We start from the raw sequence: 19699 nt of genomic DNA, 5'->3' as shown, positions 1-19699 counted from the left end.
GACTAATGGAAAGAGGTGCAGTACACAATTAATAGCATCAAAATTAATCAGTTTACCAAAAACTAATATTGTCATCTCAATCCAAGCTGAACTCTGAAGTAGGCAGCCCTGGACTATATGTATGTGTGGTCTATAACGGAAAAATACAAAATTACAAGTATAATGAGAATCAGTTACTTAAATATATTATACAGCAAATAAGCATAACTTTCTCTTCAATGGAATATATTCTCCAAGGTTAATTAGCTGTTCAACAGGCAGGTTGTAATCAAACCATTACAAATATAAACATGTAATATACTGCACAGATAGCTCCTTTAACTTACAATATAACAGGTTAATATGTCATCTCAACATTAGATTGCCAACATTGTCAAACAAAGCTGGAGTTATCCGCACGCAGCTAATGTCATTTCGTGAATATTGGAAAAACTGTATGCCAGTAGTTTGGAGTAATTTGCGACATGTAAATCGTCAAAAATGGTCAATCACCGTTAGCTTACGACCTCCCCGATTGAGCTAGCAACTATTTTATTCGCAACTTAGCATTGCATTGGACATGGGCTGAACCTGTCCTGGAGTGGAGTTTTTCCGATCATTTCCCTAGGAGGAGTGAGCAAAAATGTGCTTAAAATGCAATTTTTTCAAAATGGCCGACATTATGGGGGGCGGCGCTAATGAAAGCAATTTTGAAATAATATTCCATGAGGAATGTCTATGCCAAGATTCGGGTAGTTCGGAGAAACAATATGTGTACCACACAATAGGGGGCACTACTGAGCCTTTTTTGCAAAAACGTATGGTTTGTTTGTACAGTCTGGAAAAAGTCAGTACAGAACAGTCATGTTCCAAGTTTTGTGTCCGTAGCTCATTTTAACACAAAGTTATGTGTCCGTAAGTCATTTTAACCCTTCGATTTTGAGAAAAAACTGTGTAGGTCACGCCCACATTAGTCATTGGTCGCAACACTTTAAATCTCAGTGCATACTCACCCTCCCAGTGTGTGTATTATAAAATATCTATATTTCGTCCATCCGTTCTTGAGGTATACATTTGTGGTGTTTTTGGCGCCACCTATAGTCCAAAAAGAACATGCTTTGGTGTGCCTATTCCCCAAGACAGACTGAACTTCTCCACCGAAATATGTGATAAATGGATACATTGTTGATGAGATATGAGCATTTCTGTCTAAGCCACACCTTTTTGCTAATGTTGGAAATGTTGAACCCATCGACTCCAGAATGTAAAATGTTGGTGTGATGTCGCTGCATGAATGGCGTCGTAAAGGTCTGGAAAACAGGTTGAATGCGCAGACCAAGAATTATAAGAATAATAGTTCTGTGAATAACAACAGGTCTTCGCACACTCGTGCTCAGGCCCTAAATATAGTTAACTAAGGTAGGCTACTAGCTAGTGGATAAGTTAGCTCAAGGTTTAGCTAAGGCAATTTATCATAGGCATACATGCTAATGTACTGTACTTAAGGGGAGACTGACACTAAAGGTGAATACAGTAAAATGTGTATCTAATAACGTCATCACAATCGCAACATTGATATGCAAATTAGGCGTTAACTAGGCATAATTAAAATGCGCTAATTTGCATGCAGTTACCAAGGCATTGCAGGTGAAAAGGATAAAACAAAAAACATATCACCTCACAACTTCCCCAGATAGTTACTTACGTCAATATAGTATTTTCCCCTGAAATGTTATTTTTAAATATGCAGATTAGCTTTAAATCTATAGATGAATTCAGACATGCAGTAAAACTAACACCATTTATATGTGTTTTTTGGAAGCTTTTTTTCCATTAGAGTGAAAGAAAAAATGGAAGCAAAATAGACCAAAATAACCCAATTTGAAAAAACGATATTTTTGCCTGTAATGTCCTTAAACAGTAACTTCATAATTTTGACTGTTGGCTGCTTATTTAATAACTATTAATTTGACTAGTTTGTTGTCTGCTCTTGTGTAGTGAATACTAAAGAAAACCATTGTCTCTGTGTTAGCTGATCATTTTGTAGAATTCTGTTGAGTATTAAGCAATTGCGGGAGTGTAAGGGTATTCAAATAAATTGGTCAGTAAGTTAGAGATGTGCAACTATATTTAACTTTTAGTTTTAACATTTTTTAAAATAAATTATTATGGGAAGTGCCCTTTTTCTCACTTGAGCTCCCGCCTGGTCTGTGCACATCCCTGGAACCGGATGACTTCGGGGCCCCGCATGTTGCCCCTTTCACACCAACGCGGTTCCAGGGCCGGTTCGGTGCTTGAGCCTGATAAGCACCGTTTTTTCCACGATCATCGACCCGACGCAGTCCCCCATTGTTGTTGTTGTGAGCGAAGCACGGAGCTAGAACGGGAGCTGCGTTGGTGTGAAAGGGGCAACAGTCACAGACTATGGCTGTGACTTGTGTGTGAATGACCGAGCTTGCGCCTCATCGTTCTGATAGCTCCAACCCCCCTCCGTCCCCCCACATCTACAGGTGAAAATTACAGACTGTCCTCCTACAAAAAACGACCATATAGGCCGATTGTTCATGCCCTTATTACGACCCAGAGACACGTTTTAAAGTGTATGTTGTTTCTTACAAACCACTAGAGGTGCTCTAGTGGTCGTATAAGAAACAACATGCTCCCGGCCCGTTCATTGCAAATGCTCCGGAGGGACGTTTATTCACAAATAACCCTCTCTGGAAAATCCTAAATTGTGGAATAGTTTGGCCATTAAAATGCTTTTTGATTCGATTTCTGGCGAGAAGTGTATATTGTAGGCTACTCTTTGAATCCACGTCCAGTTGATGTGTAGGATCTATAGTTTGATAGATATTACGAAGATGATTTGAGGTCTCGTCAGGATAACGCGTATGCAGCTTCCATGTAAAGTTAGCGTGGGTGAAAACAGTTTTTCCGGTCTCGAAGTTTTCATAATAAAACCGGATATATTCCCCTCACTGTCAAATGATTACACAGTGATATCTGCATTACTCATCCACTAAAAAACATCAGTTTATCCTTGTTAATTACACAATATTGATTGGTTTAAATTGTTTACAATGCTTTTGTGTTTTTAACCTTCGATTCAGAGAAGCAAATAGTTCCCCCTCCCAGAACTACACATGCTGGCTATTGTGTGTTTCGCAACATGTTCTATGGCACATCTCTTGATAAGACGTTTTCGTATTTCCCACAATTAGAAGTTGCCAGTATTAAACTGTGTACACCCTGGAGGTTTAGGGGATACGAAACACAGTGCTGTTATCAAATTTAAAACATATAATTAATAAATGGGTGAATTAATATACCCACATGACACCTAAGGTCAGAAGAGCTTTATTTAACAGCTGGTCTTATGTCTGTGACCCCTGTTGTTCATTGATAACCCTGAAACATGCACTTGTCAAGGTTCAGAGGCAAATTTTGCAAATATGGCAGTGGCCATCGATCATCTTAAGATAAGATATACTTTATTGATCCCAAATTGGGAAATGTTTTTGTTACAGCAGCATGTACTAGGCTACTTTGTTCTACTCCACTACAATTCAGAGGTTAACCTGGTATTTTTACCCCACTACATTTATTTTAGTTACTTTGTAGATTCTGATTAATGATGTGAAATATAAACAACCCTTAAATCAGACTTTAGTTAAACCTGACTCAAATTCAGGGAAGGTGATTGTCAAGTGCCAAAATAAACTATGCAATATATTGGACGTTAAGTACTTTGTCAGACTTCATATTTATCTGTGGATGACCCCAACGTTTTTTTCTTATTCAAAAGAAGACCTTGACTGAAAGTATTCTTTAATGTTTAAATAAAGCCTTATTAGTTTGTCTTTTTTGCACATCGTCCTTAATGTTAATATCTTTGGACGTCCTGCACTAAACTGTTTTATTGTAGAGATCACTACAGTATCTTCTTGATATGTTATATTTATATCATGCCTTCTACTTTCCCCCAATTGTGTATGTAGGCTACTCTTAATATTTAAATGTTTTCATCAAATAAAACGTATTCAACAACAAAATTCAATAACGTGCTTTAACCACTAGGCGGTGCGGGTTAAAAAAAACAATGGTGTAGTTAATAAAAGATAATAATATCAAACATAACATGACTATTAACTTTATTGTGAAATTAAAACAGAACGGTAAAGGAAAATACAGTTTCAGTCTCTCGATTTGAACCTTTTGCATTGTACCATGAACCTGTATAGACATGTAACATTCAACTGCATGATGAGCTGGAAAGGTCGGAAATAATATCTTTATAAACTACAAAAAATCCCTTTCTATCAGCTGTGCACCGTTATGGTGTAAATACAGTCTATCTACCAATTGGATCAAATATAAAAGTTAGCCGAATTAGTGTTGATACTGCAAGGAGACGTATTGTGTGAAAATAAATGGAAGATGTTGTTTAATTGCTAATATATTTATGATCCACGTCACGTTTTCAGTTTTGGCGGCATTTCTTACAGTTTGTCAAAGGTCTTCTGATCAGGGCTCTATAAATAAATATCTACGGCAGATATGTAATATTGAATGCAGCCGAACCTTGTATTACAATGCAGTTATCTGATGACTTCCAAAGAGAAAAGCAAGAACACTCGAAATAAAGTATTATTTTATTTTTTTTTAATGTTTTTCCGATTTCGTATCATATACACACCATATCCCGAAATGCATTGCGGCTAAAACAATAGATTTGTTAGCTTATCGAAACCTCTGAAAAAAGAAAGGTGTCTCTCAGAATCGAAAGAGAAAAACCGATGGGAAAAACCCAAAAGCATTGTACACAATTTAAACCAATAAATGTTGTATAATTAACAGGGATAAACTGATGTTTTTTAGTTGATGAGTACTGCAGATATCACTGTTAAATCATTTGATCATTGGTTTTATTATGAAAACCTTGAGACTGGAAATACTGTTTTCAAACTGTAACTTTACATGGAGGATGATTTGAGGTATGCCGATACCTCAAATCATCTTCGTAATATCTATCAAACTATAGATCCTACATATCCACTGGACGTGGATTCCAAAAGTACAATATACACTTCTCGCTAGAAATCTAATCAAAAAGCGTTTTAGTGGCCAAACTATCCTACAATTTAGGATATTACAGAGAGGGTTATTTGTGAATAAACGACCATCTGTAAAGTTTGCATTCAACGAGAGCGCTAGAGGGCGAAAACTTTAAAACGTAATTATAGGACGTATTAAGAGCTTGAACAAACGACATATTTGGTCGTAATAAGGGCCTGAACAATCGGCCCATTTAGTCGTATGAGTTGGAGGACTTGTTGGAAAATTACTTTAGCGACACATTCATTGAGAAGTGTAGCAAAAGTCAAGGCCGCAGATTCGTCAATTTATACTGCCACAGAGCAGAGTCGTGAAGTATTTACTGATTTGAGAGGTTGTAATAACCAAGTTGCAGTTATAATGTAAAATATATTTTAAAAATATATATTTTTCTGCAAGTGAACATTTCATGACGAAGTAAAAAAAAAATTCTACAAGCTACAACACTTTTTTAAGTGTAAATGTATGCACACAAGCTCAGATTTTCTTTCTGCAAGTGCTCACATCAGGTTTTACAAGCTCTTGCATTTTGCACCATATCTACCTTCATACGTAGCCCCCGCCGGCCGGGACTATGGGGCTTAACAGGTTAAAAGTGTACATAAACATAGTAATTGAGTAAATGTACCTGATTACATTCTACCCTTGGTAAAGAGGACACTGACAGTACTAGGGATTGAAAGTACTTCATGAGATGTAAGAATGATAGCCCATAACAAGGTTGTATAGCTTACTATACTCTCTACATTAAGTTGAATGTTTTCTATATTCTCTGTTTGTAATGAGAATTCTCAATATGTATTTGCTTTGAAAGTACAAGCATGCCTGTTCTTGAAAGGGCCAGCTGTCTAACCTAATCGCACAGATGGGACCGAAAAGTTTGCAAGGCAACATGTTTGGAGGGATTACTTTGTAGAGGAAACTTTTTTTAGTGTGAGTGATTGGTGAGAAGCAGAGTGTAACAGATGATAAGAGGGTAAAACAGAGTTTCTCCATATTTAGAAGACAGATGAATGTCAGAAAAAAGGTTTCTTCTGAAGGGAAAAAAGGTAATCTTACCTGCATTTACTCACAGTAAACGTAATGCCCTCTCTACTTATATTTTCAGCACATCATAAATTAAGACTAGATCAAGCGACTCTTCAGTGCAAAAATCCATCAGTGATGTCTGGGATAATCATGTGTGTTGGAGAGAATGGTGAGCAAACAATAAATCCGCAAATTCTAAACCAGCCGATGAATGTCCAGGCCAATGGACAATCAAATATCACACTGTATAAAATACTTTGCTCGAGCAGAAACAAGAACCATGAACACAGAAGAACAAAAGCAACAGGGGCATAACAACAAGACTAAACATCTAGTGATGATGATAATAGAAGAATGAAGCGATGAAAGCCAGTGTTAGCAAAAGAAACAAAGATAAAGGGTGAAAAGGAATGAGAGAAATACATGGAATTACTACTACAATTACTAAAGCCAAATAATTGTGGACCCCTGCTGAATAACATTCTCACCAGGAGGGCTTTCTAGTCCCCCGGCTGCAGTGTCTCCTCCTCCCCCGGGAGGGGCAGTAGCACTGGTAGTACTGTTTGCAGTACCAGTGTACTTCTTCCGGGCGCTGTACTCAGTGCTGCTCTCGTCGTCCAGGACTGTGGTGGCTCCTGACTGGATTCCTGAGTCAGAAGCGTAGTAGGTCTGCTGCCATTCTGCCACCTTCACCACACTGTCCGCCTCCGTCACTGCAGGGAACAACACGTGACTCTCATCAGTACTAATAAAACTACTACTCTATTGCTACTTATACTACTGCTACTACTGCTGCTATAGCTAACCTACTAATGGGAAGGAATAGCTCAATCTGTAGGGACTTGGCTCTGGAACCAAAGGGTCGGCAAACGACCAAAATATAGAGTGTGGACTGGTAGCTGAAGAGGTGCCAGTCCTTGCCGAGGTGTCCTTAAGCAAGGCAGCAAACCCTCACAGCTCTATGACGCCAACCATTGGCAGCCTCTCCACTCTGACACCTCTCCACTCATGCATGAAGTAAAGGTCCTGTTTGTTCATGTATGCATGTGTAGTGTATGTGTATGTATAAAACCAGACAGAAAATGTTTGTTGAGAAGATTAAGACAATTACATTTAACCTTAATATTACTGCTACTGCTTCAGCTGACCTACTACTTCTATTACTTTGAGTGGTACTAAAGTGACAGCCTTACTACTACTACTACTACCAAAGCTACTGCTGCTGCTACTGCCGCTGCTGCTACCACTACTTATACTGCTCAGTGCTACTGCTATTACTAGCTGCTTGCTACTATCTACAGCTTCTGCTACATGTAGCTAGTGGCTACTAGCTAAAGCAACTACTTCAAGCTCATGTAGTTGGCTACAATGGGTTGGTTAATAAGTATAACACTACCAATTACTCTGCATTTTAGCCGGTTGATTAGGATTTGTGGTTGGCATTGAATCACAGTAATGTGCACAATAGAGATATGAAGTGGGAATAAAATATGAACTGTTCTTAAATACAGTCTTGGTCCTGTTATCATCTGAAAGTAATCAAACCGATTCATATTAAAGAGTCAGAAGTAATCTGTTTTTGCTTTTGATAGGAAATATTATTATAATATTATTCTGGTTACACTTTTAAAAATAATGGAGCCATAGCCACAAGGCTGAATACATCCTGGGCACACATCCTGAGCACTTAACTGCATTGTTTCTATTTACAGAAACATATCATCAGAGCAGTTAAATACCAGATATTTTAAATATTACAAAAACTGTCAATGTCAATGCAATGAAATGTGTCTAAAATAACCTAATTAAATGTACTGATAATGTCATGATGGTTTCTACTCTCTAAACTCTTATTATTTGAGGAAGGTGCTGTAGTAACAGCTCCAACCAGACCAAAGATGGGAAGGTAACAATTACAATCAATAACCCTAACCCAGTACGTCGACCAGCATTGCCCCCGCGGTCGACCGCGAGTCATTCATAAAAAAAAAAAATCCAGCTCCGTTAAAATAGACAAAACAGGTCTTGATCCCTCCTCCCTTGGCCTCCCTGCCACTTAATTCAGGAGTTTACTTGATTGACAGAAAAAGCGACCTATCGCTTTCCAGTCTGTTAATCCAGAATGCAAAGCAATACAAAATCAGTCAAGTGCCGGGAAAACTCAAATTAAGAGGCAAACAAGAGACAAACAACAAAATGAGTGCGGGACCGAGCAAAAAGCAAAAAATATACCACTTCCACCCAGAATGGGAGGAAAATATATTTTTGTGATGTCACATTCAATGGTTATTTGCCATATTTGTAAAGCAAGCTTCGCTCTGCCAAAGAAAGGTAACGTGGAGAGCATAGCCGTGGGAACAGGTTTCAAATGGGGGGTGCTGTGGGGATGACACCAGGGCTGGTTCTGACCAATGTGCTGCCCTATAGGCAAGATTTTAGCTGGCAATGAAAAACCTCTACAAAAGACCAATACACTACAAAAAGAGAAACATATTGACAATGGTGGAGAGCTTATATAACAAGGCTTCAAATGTATTTAGTATTATAACATGTTTTAATTGGAGGGGTGGACTTCACATCCTCTAGGGGGGTCCGGGGGTGCTTCCCCGGGAAGATTTGTTTAACATTTTAAAGTCAAATGCTTCAATCTGTTGCACTTTGAGCACCCAATTACTAGACTGATCTAGAGGGTACAACAGATCGGTTTGCATTTTATTAATCAAATAAGTATGTGAACATTTCCAATAACCTACCATAGCCAATAACAAATAAATGTAACTTATTTTATTTGTATTGTTCGTTCATATCTTATTTTACCAGTTAACATTTATTTATTTATGCATATTTTTACATCTCTCCAGTTTTAAACGATATTTTTGGTTCACTGTCCTATAGTATACATTGGAATGATTTCAAACCTGTTTTGATTTATCCTAATAATTATAAAGGTGTGCCTTGGAAATATTTGTTTACATAAATTGTGATCAAAACGTTTGAGACTTACTGAGATAGACTCACTGAGATAACGTATCCCCGCGGTATCCCCTCTCTCTATCTCTCTCACTTTGGCTGTGAGTTGCGGGCGCCTGCTAAGCCAACATCCCTCACTTTCATCACTACAGCGCCCATTGTACAGGGCAAATGGAAAATGTAACCGGGTTGAAAAAAGGGTGTTATCTTTACTTAATTATGAATGTTGTTACATCAAGGCTAAAAATTCGTTTTTTTTTTGTATTATATCTTGTGGAAGTGCAGATCCCCTGTCCTCCACCAGGGGGTGCTGCAACACCCTCAGCACCCCTACTTCCCACGGCCCTGGTGGAGAGGCATTATCGGAGTGTTCACAAGGCATATGACAGCGACTTCCATCCGAGTAGCGAGTTGAGAAAGAGAAAGGTCATGTATTATTGCTACACAAACATTATCTCGCAGTCTTAGTGTCGCCAACTCGTTTCTAACATGCAAAAAGACAAACAAATGCGTCTATGGTCGGTGTATTTTTTATCTTTCCAATCGAGACGAGATCTCTCTCCCCCGTCTATGTGCGAGGGGGGCGGGGCAGTTTACACACACTCGGCTGCTACATGCAGCAACACGGCGGGGATGGCAGAGAGAAGCGCTCCAAGGTGTGGTTAAATGTTACCCGTCTTGAGGTGGACAATGATCGTTGCCAAGAGTGTTTAGCATGTAAGGGCGGTAACACGAGCAATTTGTCTAAACATTTAGCAAAAGTGCACCACATTCAGACGGAGGATTGCACCGGGTTCGACTGTCTTTCTAGTAGCTCTGTAGCCCCCCCATCCACGAGTAACGTTTCCACGTCAGCAACACACAGAGTTAACTCCATTATACAAACATGGGTTAATGATTAGAGGTAACAGAGTTACTCTTTATTTTGTTAAAGTTTCAGCTATTCTGTTTACAGTTCTGTCATCACATTATTTAATACGATTTGTTAAAACATTGTTGTTTCTTTTGATGTGAAATATTATTTATTTAATTTAAATAAAAAGCAATGTTAATTTTGTTCACAATTTGTTTAGTTAATTTAATAATATGTATTTTTTAATCAAGTTTTCATCTTTATTGTCTTCATTGTTAGTTTCCACATGCCTAAAACAACCTCAAGCTAAATCTAAAAGTTGATGGCTAAATAAGAGCGTTTGAGAAAGGCATAATAGTCAGAATAGTCGATTAATCGTTTCATTAATTGATAGATTCATCGATTATCAAATTAGTCGTTTGTTGCATGCTAGTTGTCCCATGTATAAATAAAACGTGTTATTCAGCAACCCTTGCAATTTGGGATTTTATTTTTGGTTGGTACACCTCGGTGAGCTGGTAATTTCAAAAGTAGCTCACCAGCCAAAAAAGTGTGAGCACCCCTGCCCTAACCCATTCATAATTAGCTCACCAAACACAGTTTGCCTTATGAGAGTAACATTAGATGATATACATTGGTGACTATGTGTATGTGCGTCAGATGTATACAGCACGCATCTATAAAATAGAAAATATCTGGCTACAGTGGTGACAGAACACTTACTTTGCATGGACATCATCTCCACCCAATGGTAGCTTCACTGACCTCTGACCTGCAGAGAAAGAGAGGAAATATTATGTCTGCAAACAAGATTGCCCACAGACTCAAACTAATCCTTCTCTGGAGGATTAAGGCTTTAATCACAATATTCTGCAAATCATGTTAAATAATTAGTTCTTCTCACATTCCTCCAAGAATTAAACCCATATACAGTGGGGCAAAAAAGTATTTAGTCAGCCACCAATTGTGCAAGTTCTCCCACTTAAAAAGATGAGAGAGGCCTGTAATTTTCATCCTAGGTATACCTCAACTATGAGAGAAAAAATGAGAAAAACAAATCCAGAACATCACATTGTCTGATTTTTAAAGAACACATCGCCCGGGCAACGAAGGAGTGGCTTCGTAAGAAGCATTTCAAGGACCTGGAGTGGCCTAGCCAGTCTCCAGATCTCAACCCCATAGAAAATCTTTGGAGGGAGTTGAAAGTCCGTGTTGCCCAGCGACAGCCCCAAAACATCACTGCTCTAGAGGAGATCTGCATGGAGGAATGGGCCAAAACCTTGTGAAGACTTACAGAAAACGTTTGACCTCTGTCATTGCCAACAAAGGGGATATAACAAAGTATTGAGACAAACTTTTATTATTGACCAAATACTTATTTTCCACCATAATTTGCAAATAAAGTCTTTAAAAATCAGACAGTGATTTTCTGGATTTTTTTTTCTCATTTTGTCTCTCATAGTTGAGGTATACGTAGGATGAACATTACAGGCCTCTCTCATCTTTTTAAGTGGGAGAACTTGCACAATTGGTGACTGACTAAATACTTTTTTGCCCCACTGTACTTTGCAGTGCATCATGGGGGTAAACATTCTTTTGCACAGATGAGCTTCCACTCACCATTTCACTTATCATTTCATTTACTTCAAAGTGTACACTTGTGTCTTTAAATACATGTTTTGCACAAAAACTTAGACAGCTTTTATAAACTAAACTTTACTGTGTATATCCCCTCTCTGTATCTACTCCTGTTGTGATAAGACCATATTTATTGCATTCCACCAAACACTGCCTGATGAGCTGCTGCAAGTTACACAGATGTCAATGTTGTGAGTCATATCAAACCATTGAGAGCTGCTTTATCCAACTCCCAGGAGCCAACGCTGGTGAAAGGTCATAGCATCTCATCATCCCTGCCAAGAGCACTTCACAGACCCCAGAGCAACATGGGAATTCACCCTAACGCTCAGAGAAACATGAAGTGTGTGTGTTGTCACAGTGCACACAAAATATTGCTTCACTCAAGATTGGTTTGCAGGAGTAATAAGTCTCCTAAAAATTCTGAAATAAAAGCTGACAAGAACATGTTTCACAGACAATCTTTGCCGTGCTGAAGCTACAAATGATACTCAATGCTTCCAGCACAGATTTTTCACATTAAAAGCCTAAACGTTTCAGAAATATGTTTGCACAATCAAGGATCTTTGCAGTTGATATAGACATTTAACCATTATATAGTCATAGGAGCCAGCTTGCCTGTTGTTGAGATTAAGCTGTGCAGATGGAATTCTTGCTCTGCACATATTTATTTTATAAGGCTGACGATGATAAGCCTCTTGATTCATGTTGCGTTCTGGGATCACGGTTTAACTAAAGCTCATATTAACGTTATTGTTTAACCCTCCTGTCGAGTTGGGGTAAAAACTGACCAACGAACAACTTTCATGAATAATATATATTGTGTTTTTGAAGAATTGTCGACTTTTTAGAGACATCAAAGCAGTTTAAATAATTTAAAAATACTTTTCTGATACAAGTCATTCTCAAAAATATCCGTCTGTCAAACATTTAAAAATGTAACATTCTCTGACTGAACATCGTGTCCAAATGTAATGTTATCGTTCATCACATGTAATTGTAGTGTTACAATAGACTATTACTGGTGGAGCTTGTGGAGTGCCTTACAACACACAGTTCAATAGGTGGTCTGGCTACAGCTAATTCAAGTCTTTCAATCTAAATGAACTTTAAACATTTTCTAAGTGTTGTATTTTGTAATAACCAAAATCATAATCATTTCAGGTCAAAAGAGGTGGAAGAGCAATGTTTAAATCGCCTATAACACAAATATAGTCTTACTTAGAACAGGAGATAGTGGTGCACTTTGGCCAAAATAAGTTTTATAAAAAGTCCCTCAGGGCTTCCATAACAAGGTGTGTACATGTGGAAGTCATTTTCAGCACTCCCCAATGTGGATGAAAAAAATCTGTGTGTGTGTGGTGAGTTCCTATGTTTAAATGTGTTTAAATAGTTCCCCAGTGTAGTGGGTGTTCCTTATCTAATCACAGCGACCCACATGAAATAAATTGACTTTCAATTACAACCAGTCTCTGCATTTTGGAGTCAGCAGCAGCGAACAGTAGAAATACGGTAGATAAAGATTTTTCTCTGTGTGCATCCTTGCTGATTACATAAACATTGACCTCTTTTGTCTGGTGGTTGTGTTTTAATCAATAGAAGGAAGCTAAATAGTGAGCTAATCATTAGTAATGAGGAGGATTGCAGCTATTTTGATGAATAAAGACACATTACTTAACTACAGGTGAAAATGTTAGACGCAATTGCCTTGAAACATATTGTATTCAACCTTGTTTGGAAGCTGGCTGAATCTCTTGTTTTCTGATTTTGTGATCCCTCATTTCCTGTGCACAGCTGGTCTGACTGCAGACAGACATGTGATACTGCCAAGACACATGTACACCTGAACAAGTGTGCTCTGTATCTTTAAATCTTACTAAGCCACTGTGAAGAAGACGCCTTCATCACAGTTGGCATAGGGGCATGGTAAAAGGCACACTGAGGGAAACACTTATAACTTTGCTGGACATTGGTAAAATAAAACCCAAGTGATTATTTGTTCAATATAGCTTTATTTTAAGTCGTACATAACAATGCTGTGCCAAAGTAACCTGCTTACCCTCTCGTTCAAGGTTCTGAAGTCCAAACAGAGCAACATAAAACTGCAGCCTTAAGTAGAGGCTCATCAGTGGAAACACCTGTGCTCAATTGGAGCATAACATGTAGTGCATGGGCATGGGCGACAATTTTCTTCCAAGTGTTAAAAGTGTTATTGTTTAAGGCTTCTGTGGTCAGAAATGTAAAATATGTTGACCTATTTGATTTATTGTGTTTAGCGGCCACGAGGCTAAGGCTATGCTAGGAGAAATGGCGTTGTTAGCCTCCATCCGTGACGCCATAAACAAAACCATGACCATGTCTGAATTTAAAAACAATATCTCCATACAACTGTCAGAATTCCAGAGCAGTTCTCAACAGGATATTAAAAAAACAACTAGGTGAAATGAGGACAGACATTAACCAGAAGATGGAGGAAGCTACGAGGAAAATTGAAGTTATTTCGCAGCGACTCGAAGAAGCCGAGCGGCGAATCAGAGAGGTGGAAACGTATGATTTGGAAGCAAACAAGGTTAACTCAGCTGTAGGTTACCCAGCTCCAACTCAAATCCAAACCGAACTTGAAGGACACTCGCGTCGCAATAACATTCGGATCTATGGTATCAAGGAAGGAGTGGAAGGGACCTCAATGGTTCACTTTGTTGAGAATCTTGAAACTGAACTGAGCGAGATTACCGGCCTGAACAACCTGGGTACCGTGCGCGCACATAGAGCTCTCGGTCCCAAACCTGCTGAGACTGCCACCCCGAGATCCACGGTTGTGAGGTTTCTGAAATATGCCAATAAAGAGGAGATTATCCTTGTGGCGTGGAGAAATAGCATCACCGTAGACCGGAACAGGGTGTTTTTCGACCACGACTACGCGACAGGTGTGATGGAAAAAAGGAAAGAATATCTGCCAATTAAAAAGGTGCTGAAACAGGAGGGAGTCAGATTCCACACACCGATGACAAAGATGCGTGTTTTTTGGACTCGGGGACAGTCACATATGAGAGTGCGGACTAGGCCGCCGAGGATTTACGAGCAAAGGGATTACGGATTCCACCGACGCTTGAAGGCAGACCGAGAGGAGCGATGCGGCTGAGCTCCGGCTGGGAAAGGGCGAAAAACACACGGCACGGAGACAGAGAGCAGTACCAGCAACGGCCCGGGACAAGCTCCGTGGATTTCAACGACCGCTTGAAACAGCGGGTTACGTAACCCTAGTTCTATAAGCACAGGCGGTGCCCTCTACTGGACTCTATGGGTACTACTCTCATCAATGATACGCGAGCGTATAAACGTAGCCGGCCAATCAGGGCGAGCCTACCTGAATGCGCGTGCATATAAGGCAGCTACACCTCCCGACTGTCATCCTACACCCTCTTCAGCTAGCGACATAGGAAAGACAGGGCCCCTAGGTAGAGTGCTCCGCTTGTGCTTATAGAACTAGGGTTACAATACGTAACCCCCCGTTCTATCTCAAACAGGCTCAGCCCTCTACTGTACTCTATGGTACAGTGGGTGGAGCCCCGATGGATAAACGCCCTGTCGCCCTACAACATCAACCCACCACACTGCCCCCTTAAAATGCATGAAAAAGGCCCGCCTTTTTGCGAACACTTTTAGATTAATGACGGCCATATTTATCGACTGAACATGGTCATTTTCTACAGTAATGTGTGTGACCCTCCAAGTTTGGAGTTGAAAAACTAAATTTGAAATTTAAGTTAATATTTCACTGTTTTTAACATTATGCTAATTTAAAACGGGGAGTTTAGAGGTTCAAGGGGACTTTATTTAGAGCAGGTCCACCCGGATAAGTGTGCAAAATGTCAGGTTCATGCGACTATGTACATTTTTCAAAAACGTTTTACATATAGGTGGCGCAAGCGAGCATTTTGGCAATTTTTAACCCATCGACTCCAGAATGTCAAATTTTTCACCGGTCCTGCCGTCCGTGTAACATTTCGTAAAGCCCTCAAATACAGGATTCACCAGCAGTGGAATAATAATAAGAATCGTACGAATAACAATAGGTCTTCGCACACTTCGCGCTCAGGCTCTAATTAGTGGTGAATAAATTCATTTTTAAAAAGTAGCCTATTCCAGACGGTCAAACAGTAATAAATATTATTGCACACTTATTCCACTTATAGTTATACTCTTATAAAAAGAGTATAACTCCATCTCTATTACACAGGGTATATGCAGGAATCCTGAGGTCAAATTTAATACCTTTTAAGACCTTTTTTAAGACCCTTTCCATACATTTTAAGACCTCATCGCAACTTTGAGTTCTAACCGGTTACATTGGAGACACACTTCACCTCACATTTACGATATTGATTGTAAGATAGCACAACTAAACAGAGTGCAGACAGACTATTGAAGCCTCCTTTCCACATGAACTTCAACCTCTCTGTGAAGGTCAGGTTTAATGCAGTATGCTGCTTTGTTGCTTCTGTACTCTGTGCTCTTTCATTCCAGTAAAACTCCTCAGAAACCATTAGAAATTAGTATTTGACCAATAAACAAAACAATTGACAAATATTTGAACCATGAAATATATTAAACTTTGGTGAGCTTCAGCGGGGTAATGCCATATAGGAGCTCCCTCACAAATACCCAGGGGTTAAATTGGGCTGGGGCTGGCGCATAGGACGATGCTCTGACGTCATCACCCTCACACATTTGTCGTATGTTTACAAAAAAGGATATATATGATAAGACTTTTCTCATTCTTAATATAGACTATATTTAGGGTCAATATGTGTTGACTTTACTTTAAAATAGCAGATCTCTGTGACCGGATATAGTTTGGTTTGGACCCCGGCCCCACGAGGAGTCATACGGTAAAACGCATACGCAAGCGCAAAAAAGTATTCCGTTCACACGCATTCGATTCATTAACGCAGGGCACGCAGCACCGTAACCAGTGGCACACTAGGAATAAGTGGAATAAGTGTGCAATAATATTTAATTTGTATTTTCGGATCCTGAACGAGACCGCCGCCAGAGCGCGTCTACCTGCAGAAGGAAGCCATGCACGCAACGCAGCCCCGCTCTTTAACTCCAGGTGACTTTCTGCCGCTTTCCTCCGTGGTGCAGTGATGATCGTTTCACCACGGAAGAAAGCACTAATTGCAGTAGGCCTACCCATAAGGAGCTGTACAAATGCCGCAGTTTTTGCGTGGCTGTGTCTTTAGTTGAAAGCCCAGTGGCGATCTGCACATCGAAATAATATGCTACAAAGGGGCGGACTGGCCATCTGTGTGTTGAACTTTCCTGTCGGCTCCCAGACCGTAGTCGAGGAGGGCAGAAGCAACAAGCTTCAGGTTCAATAACTCACTTTGGCTTAAATTACTGGAGAGAGACGAGCTCTTCTTGGGAGGCCGTTGCATTTATTTAGCTTTTCTTCTGTTTCACAAAATACATCACAGACCTCTGTTTTTCTGCTGCCTCGTTTCACTTCCAGAAACATACACACGTTCCCTCACTGTTGCTCTGCCATCCACACACACACATGCACAAGCCACACCCCTCTCTCTCTCTATCTCTTAAAGGGACAGCGATCTAATCTCACTCTGCATGACCCTAATATCATAACATGTGTGTTCTGGAGAATCACAGAACGGACGATTCTCCTTATTATTATGCCGTTTAAAACAATTATTTAAATGTGGTAAATGTGTGCGTTTCGTTGTCAGGTCCACACACTGCTTCCCCGCAGCGAGGCTCCCCCCGCCCTCCGGCTGATAGTTCACGAGCTTCAAGCTCCTCAACCCCCCCCCCCCCGTTGATAATTCTCGATCGTCGGCACGCTGATAACAATTTATTTTTAAAATGGCACTTCATATCAAAAAGGTTGCCGACCCCTGCATTAACGTGTCCGTTCACAATAGACCGCTGGAAATGCTGGAAACGCTGTAGTACATATGCCAGGCCTGTAAGTGGCGCTGCTCCCGCCACCAAATACACCAAAAGCAGCGAAGAAGACCCCGGAGCATGGTTACCATGGTTGCCCTTCTGTTTATTCTCCGCGGTGGACGGCGTGTTCTCCTGCTGTATATCTCTCAGGTAGTCCACCATCAGATGAAAAACACCCACCTCTCCGCCTCTTCCAAGGAACGAGGCGACTGTGCGGCAGAGTGTCCGTTAAAGTTTAAATCTTCCGTACAAGATTTGAAAAGTGCCGGTCAGAGGTCTTCTTTGTTATTTATTGAGCTTTAAAACAAATTGATAACGACTCTGTTCTCTGTATAATAATATAATAATATTTAATTAGCAGTGCCTGCCTCTCTTTTCCTCCCCCTCTTCTGATAGCCCAGCAGCAGCAGGAGACGTGGGGAGAGGGAGGCGGGGCTATTTCATCGTTATCAGAAAATGATCAGATAGGGCTTACACACGGAGCCTTTGGACCCCCCAGAGCGTTGCGTATGCCGGTCTACCCACCTTGGGACCTGGGACCCGTTATCTTTACCTTAGTCGTTTAGTGCCCCCCTCTCCCCCACAGAGCGGAGCAAGGCAACGAAACTTAAAATAAGAAGCAGCATTTTACGGCGCGCTATGCATGGGGCCGCCTTGAGGGGGTTTCCCGACATGTCGTTTCAGTAAATTAAAGGGTGTTTCATGTTGTCGTTGCTGTGGGACTTCTTAATACCTTGGGAAATGCAGTTTAATACTTTTTAATAGCCTTAATTTTCGCTAAATTGATTTATCAACTTTTAATACTTTTTAAGACCCCGCGGACACCCTGTTACACCTTTATGACGATACAATCCATGTGTGAAATGCAATAATGATGAGGTAACACTGTTCCACTGATTATGATCATCAAAGAATTCTGCTCACATGTTCTGTACCGATTATCAGAAACATGTTCAGCCAAACCTTGTTGTGTTTATCAATTGTATTACCAAATTGGTATCAAATAAATAGTAAGCATTGGTAATACCAATGCTTACTATTTATTTGATTTTCATCACACTTGTGAAAAAGACTAATTGTGGCTGTAGAACGTGAAAATGTAACTTAATGACTGCATTTAACCTGTTAAGCCCTGAGCCTGTTTTTCAGGTCTCAGGCTCGAAAATGACATTCCCAGAACAAATTACTATAACTTCACTTCTAAAAGGGGCGCCGTGCATATGTCCTCCACACTCACGCCGTTGAACAAGACTGTTGTTACAGCCATACCACATGTAGAGTATGCACGGACCCCATTGGGGAAGGCTCTCCCCGCCTGCCCATAGGCATGTGAAATACACTCGCAGAGCCATCCTGTCAGGTGTTTCTTAGACAGAGCTTTACTCGCCACACCCCAAAAGCTGTTCAGTGCGCCTAAAATGCCAGCGCACAAACTGGGCAGCGGAGGTGCAATTTAGCCTCCCTGTCCCCAGTATGGAGTGGAAGACTAAAGCCGTCTAACTGTATAACCCTCGACCTGAACAAACTCCTTAGGCTCTTGGGAACAAAGGAGGGGTTCGGTCTGAGTGTCGCCCTGCTACCGAATCAAAAGGCAACTCGGGTGCACCGACAGAGCTTTCAGCTTGCACACTCTCTTGGCCGAAGTTAATCTGTTAAGCCCTGAGTCTGTTTTTCAGGTCTCAGGCTTGAAAATGACATTCCCAGAACAAATGACCATATCTTCCCTTCTAAAAGGGTTAAATTAATAATATTTTTTCTCAAAGTAATAATAAACCTGTGAGTTCGATGTAGAAAAGTCAGAATCAATATAGATGTTTTTTATTCTAAAGAAAATTCAGATTGAACATAGTAAAAAACTGTAAATGATAGTGTCCGTCCAAGCATTTTTTTTTTACTTATAGTGAAAACTGCCCATGGAAGGTAGACTAAAAGCTTTAGGAATCCCATTGCGGGGTGGAGACATGCACCACTGGGCGCTGTCTCCTGACCCCCTTCAAAAAATGGGCCATAAGCGGTTGACTAAAGGCTGACCTGCCACCAAACCCTCATGGCAGAACGAGATGGCTGCTGCATATACTTTAATAGTGGAATGAGCCAGCCCCCTCTCCACCAGTATCTGTAAATAGGACAGAATAGAGCCCAACGTAC

At 40.3% G+C, this 19699-nt stretch overlaps 1 protein-coding gene across 2 annotated transcripts in view; it reads right to left on the bottom strand.

The window, feature by feature from the left end:
- LOC307017377 (junction plakoglobin-like) overlaps positions 1-19699 on the bottom strand; it is a 708820-nt gene that overhangs the window by 298298 nt on the left and 390823 nt on the right. For both annotated transcript variants that reach the window (XM_079646967.1, XM_079646968.1), the window contains exons 4-5: positions 10670-10718; positions 6612-6836 (exon numbers count right to left, since the gene is read on the bottom strand). In XM_079646967.1, coding sequence (XP_079503093.1) covers positions 6612-6836; positions 10670-10685 — 241 coding nt within the window. In that variant the 5' untranslated portion in view covers positions 10686-10718. The remainder of the gene's footprint in view (positions 1-6611; positions 6837-10669; positions 10719-19699) is intronic.

The sequence above is a fragment of the Notothenia rossii genome (genome assembly GCF_949606895.1).
Source record: "Notothenia rossii genome assembly, chromosome: 8".
Classification (NCBI taxonomy): Eukaryota; Metazoa; Chordata; class Actinopteri; order Perciformes; family Nototheniidae; genus Notothenia; species Notothenia rossii.
Note: the sequence above shows the minus strand (reverse complement) of the source record. Positions and strands in the feature narration are given on the sequence as shown.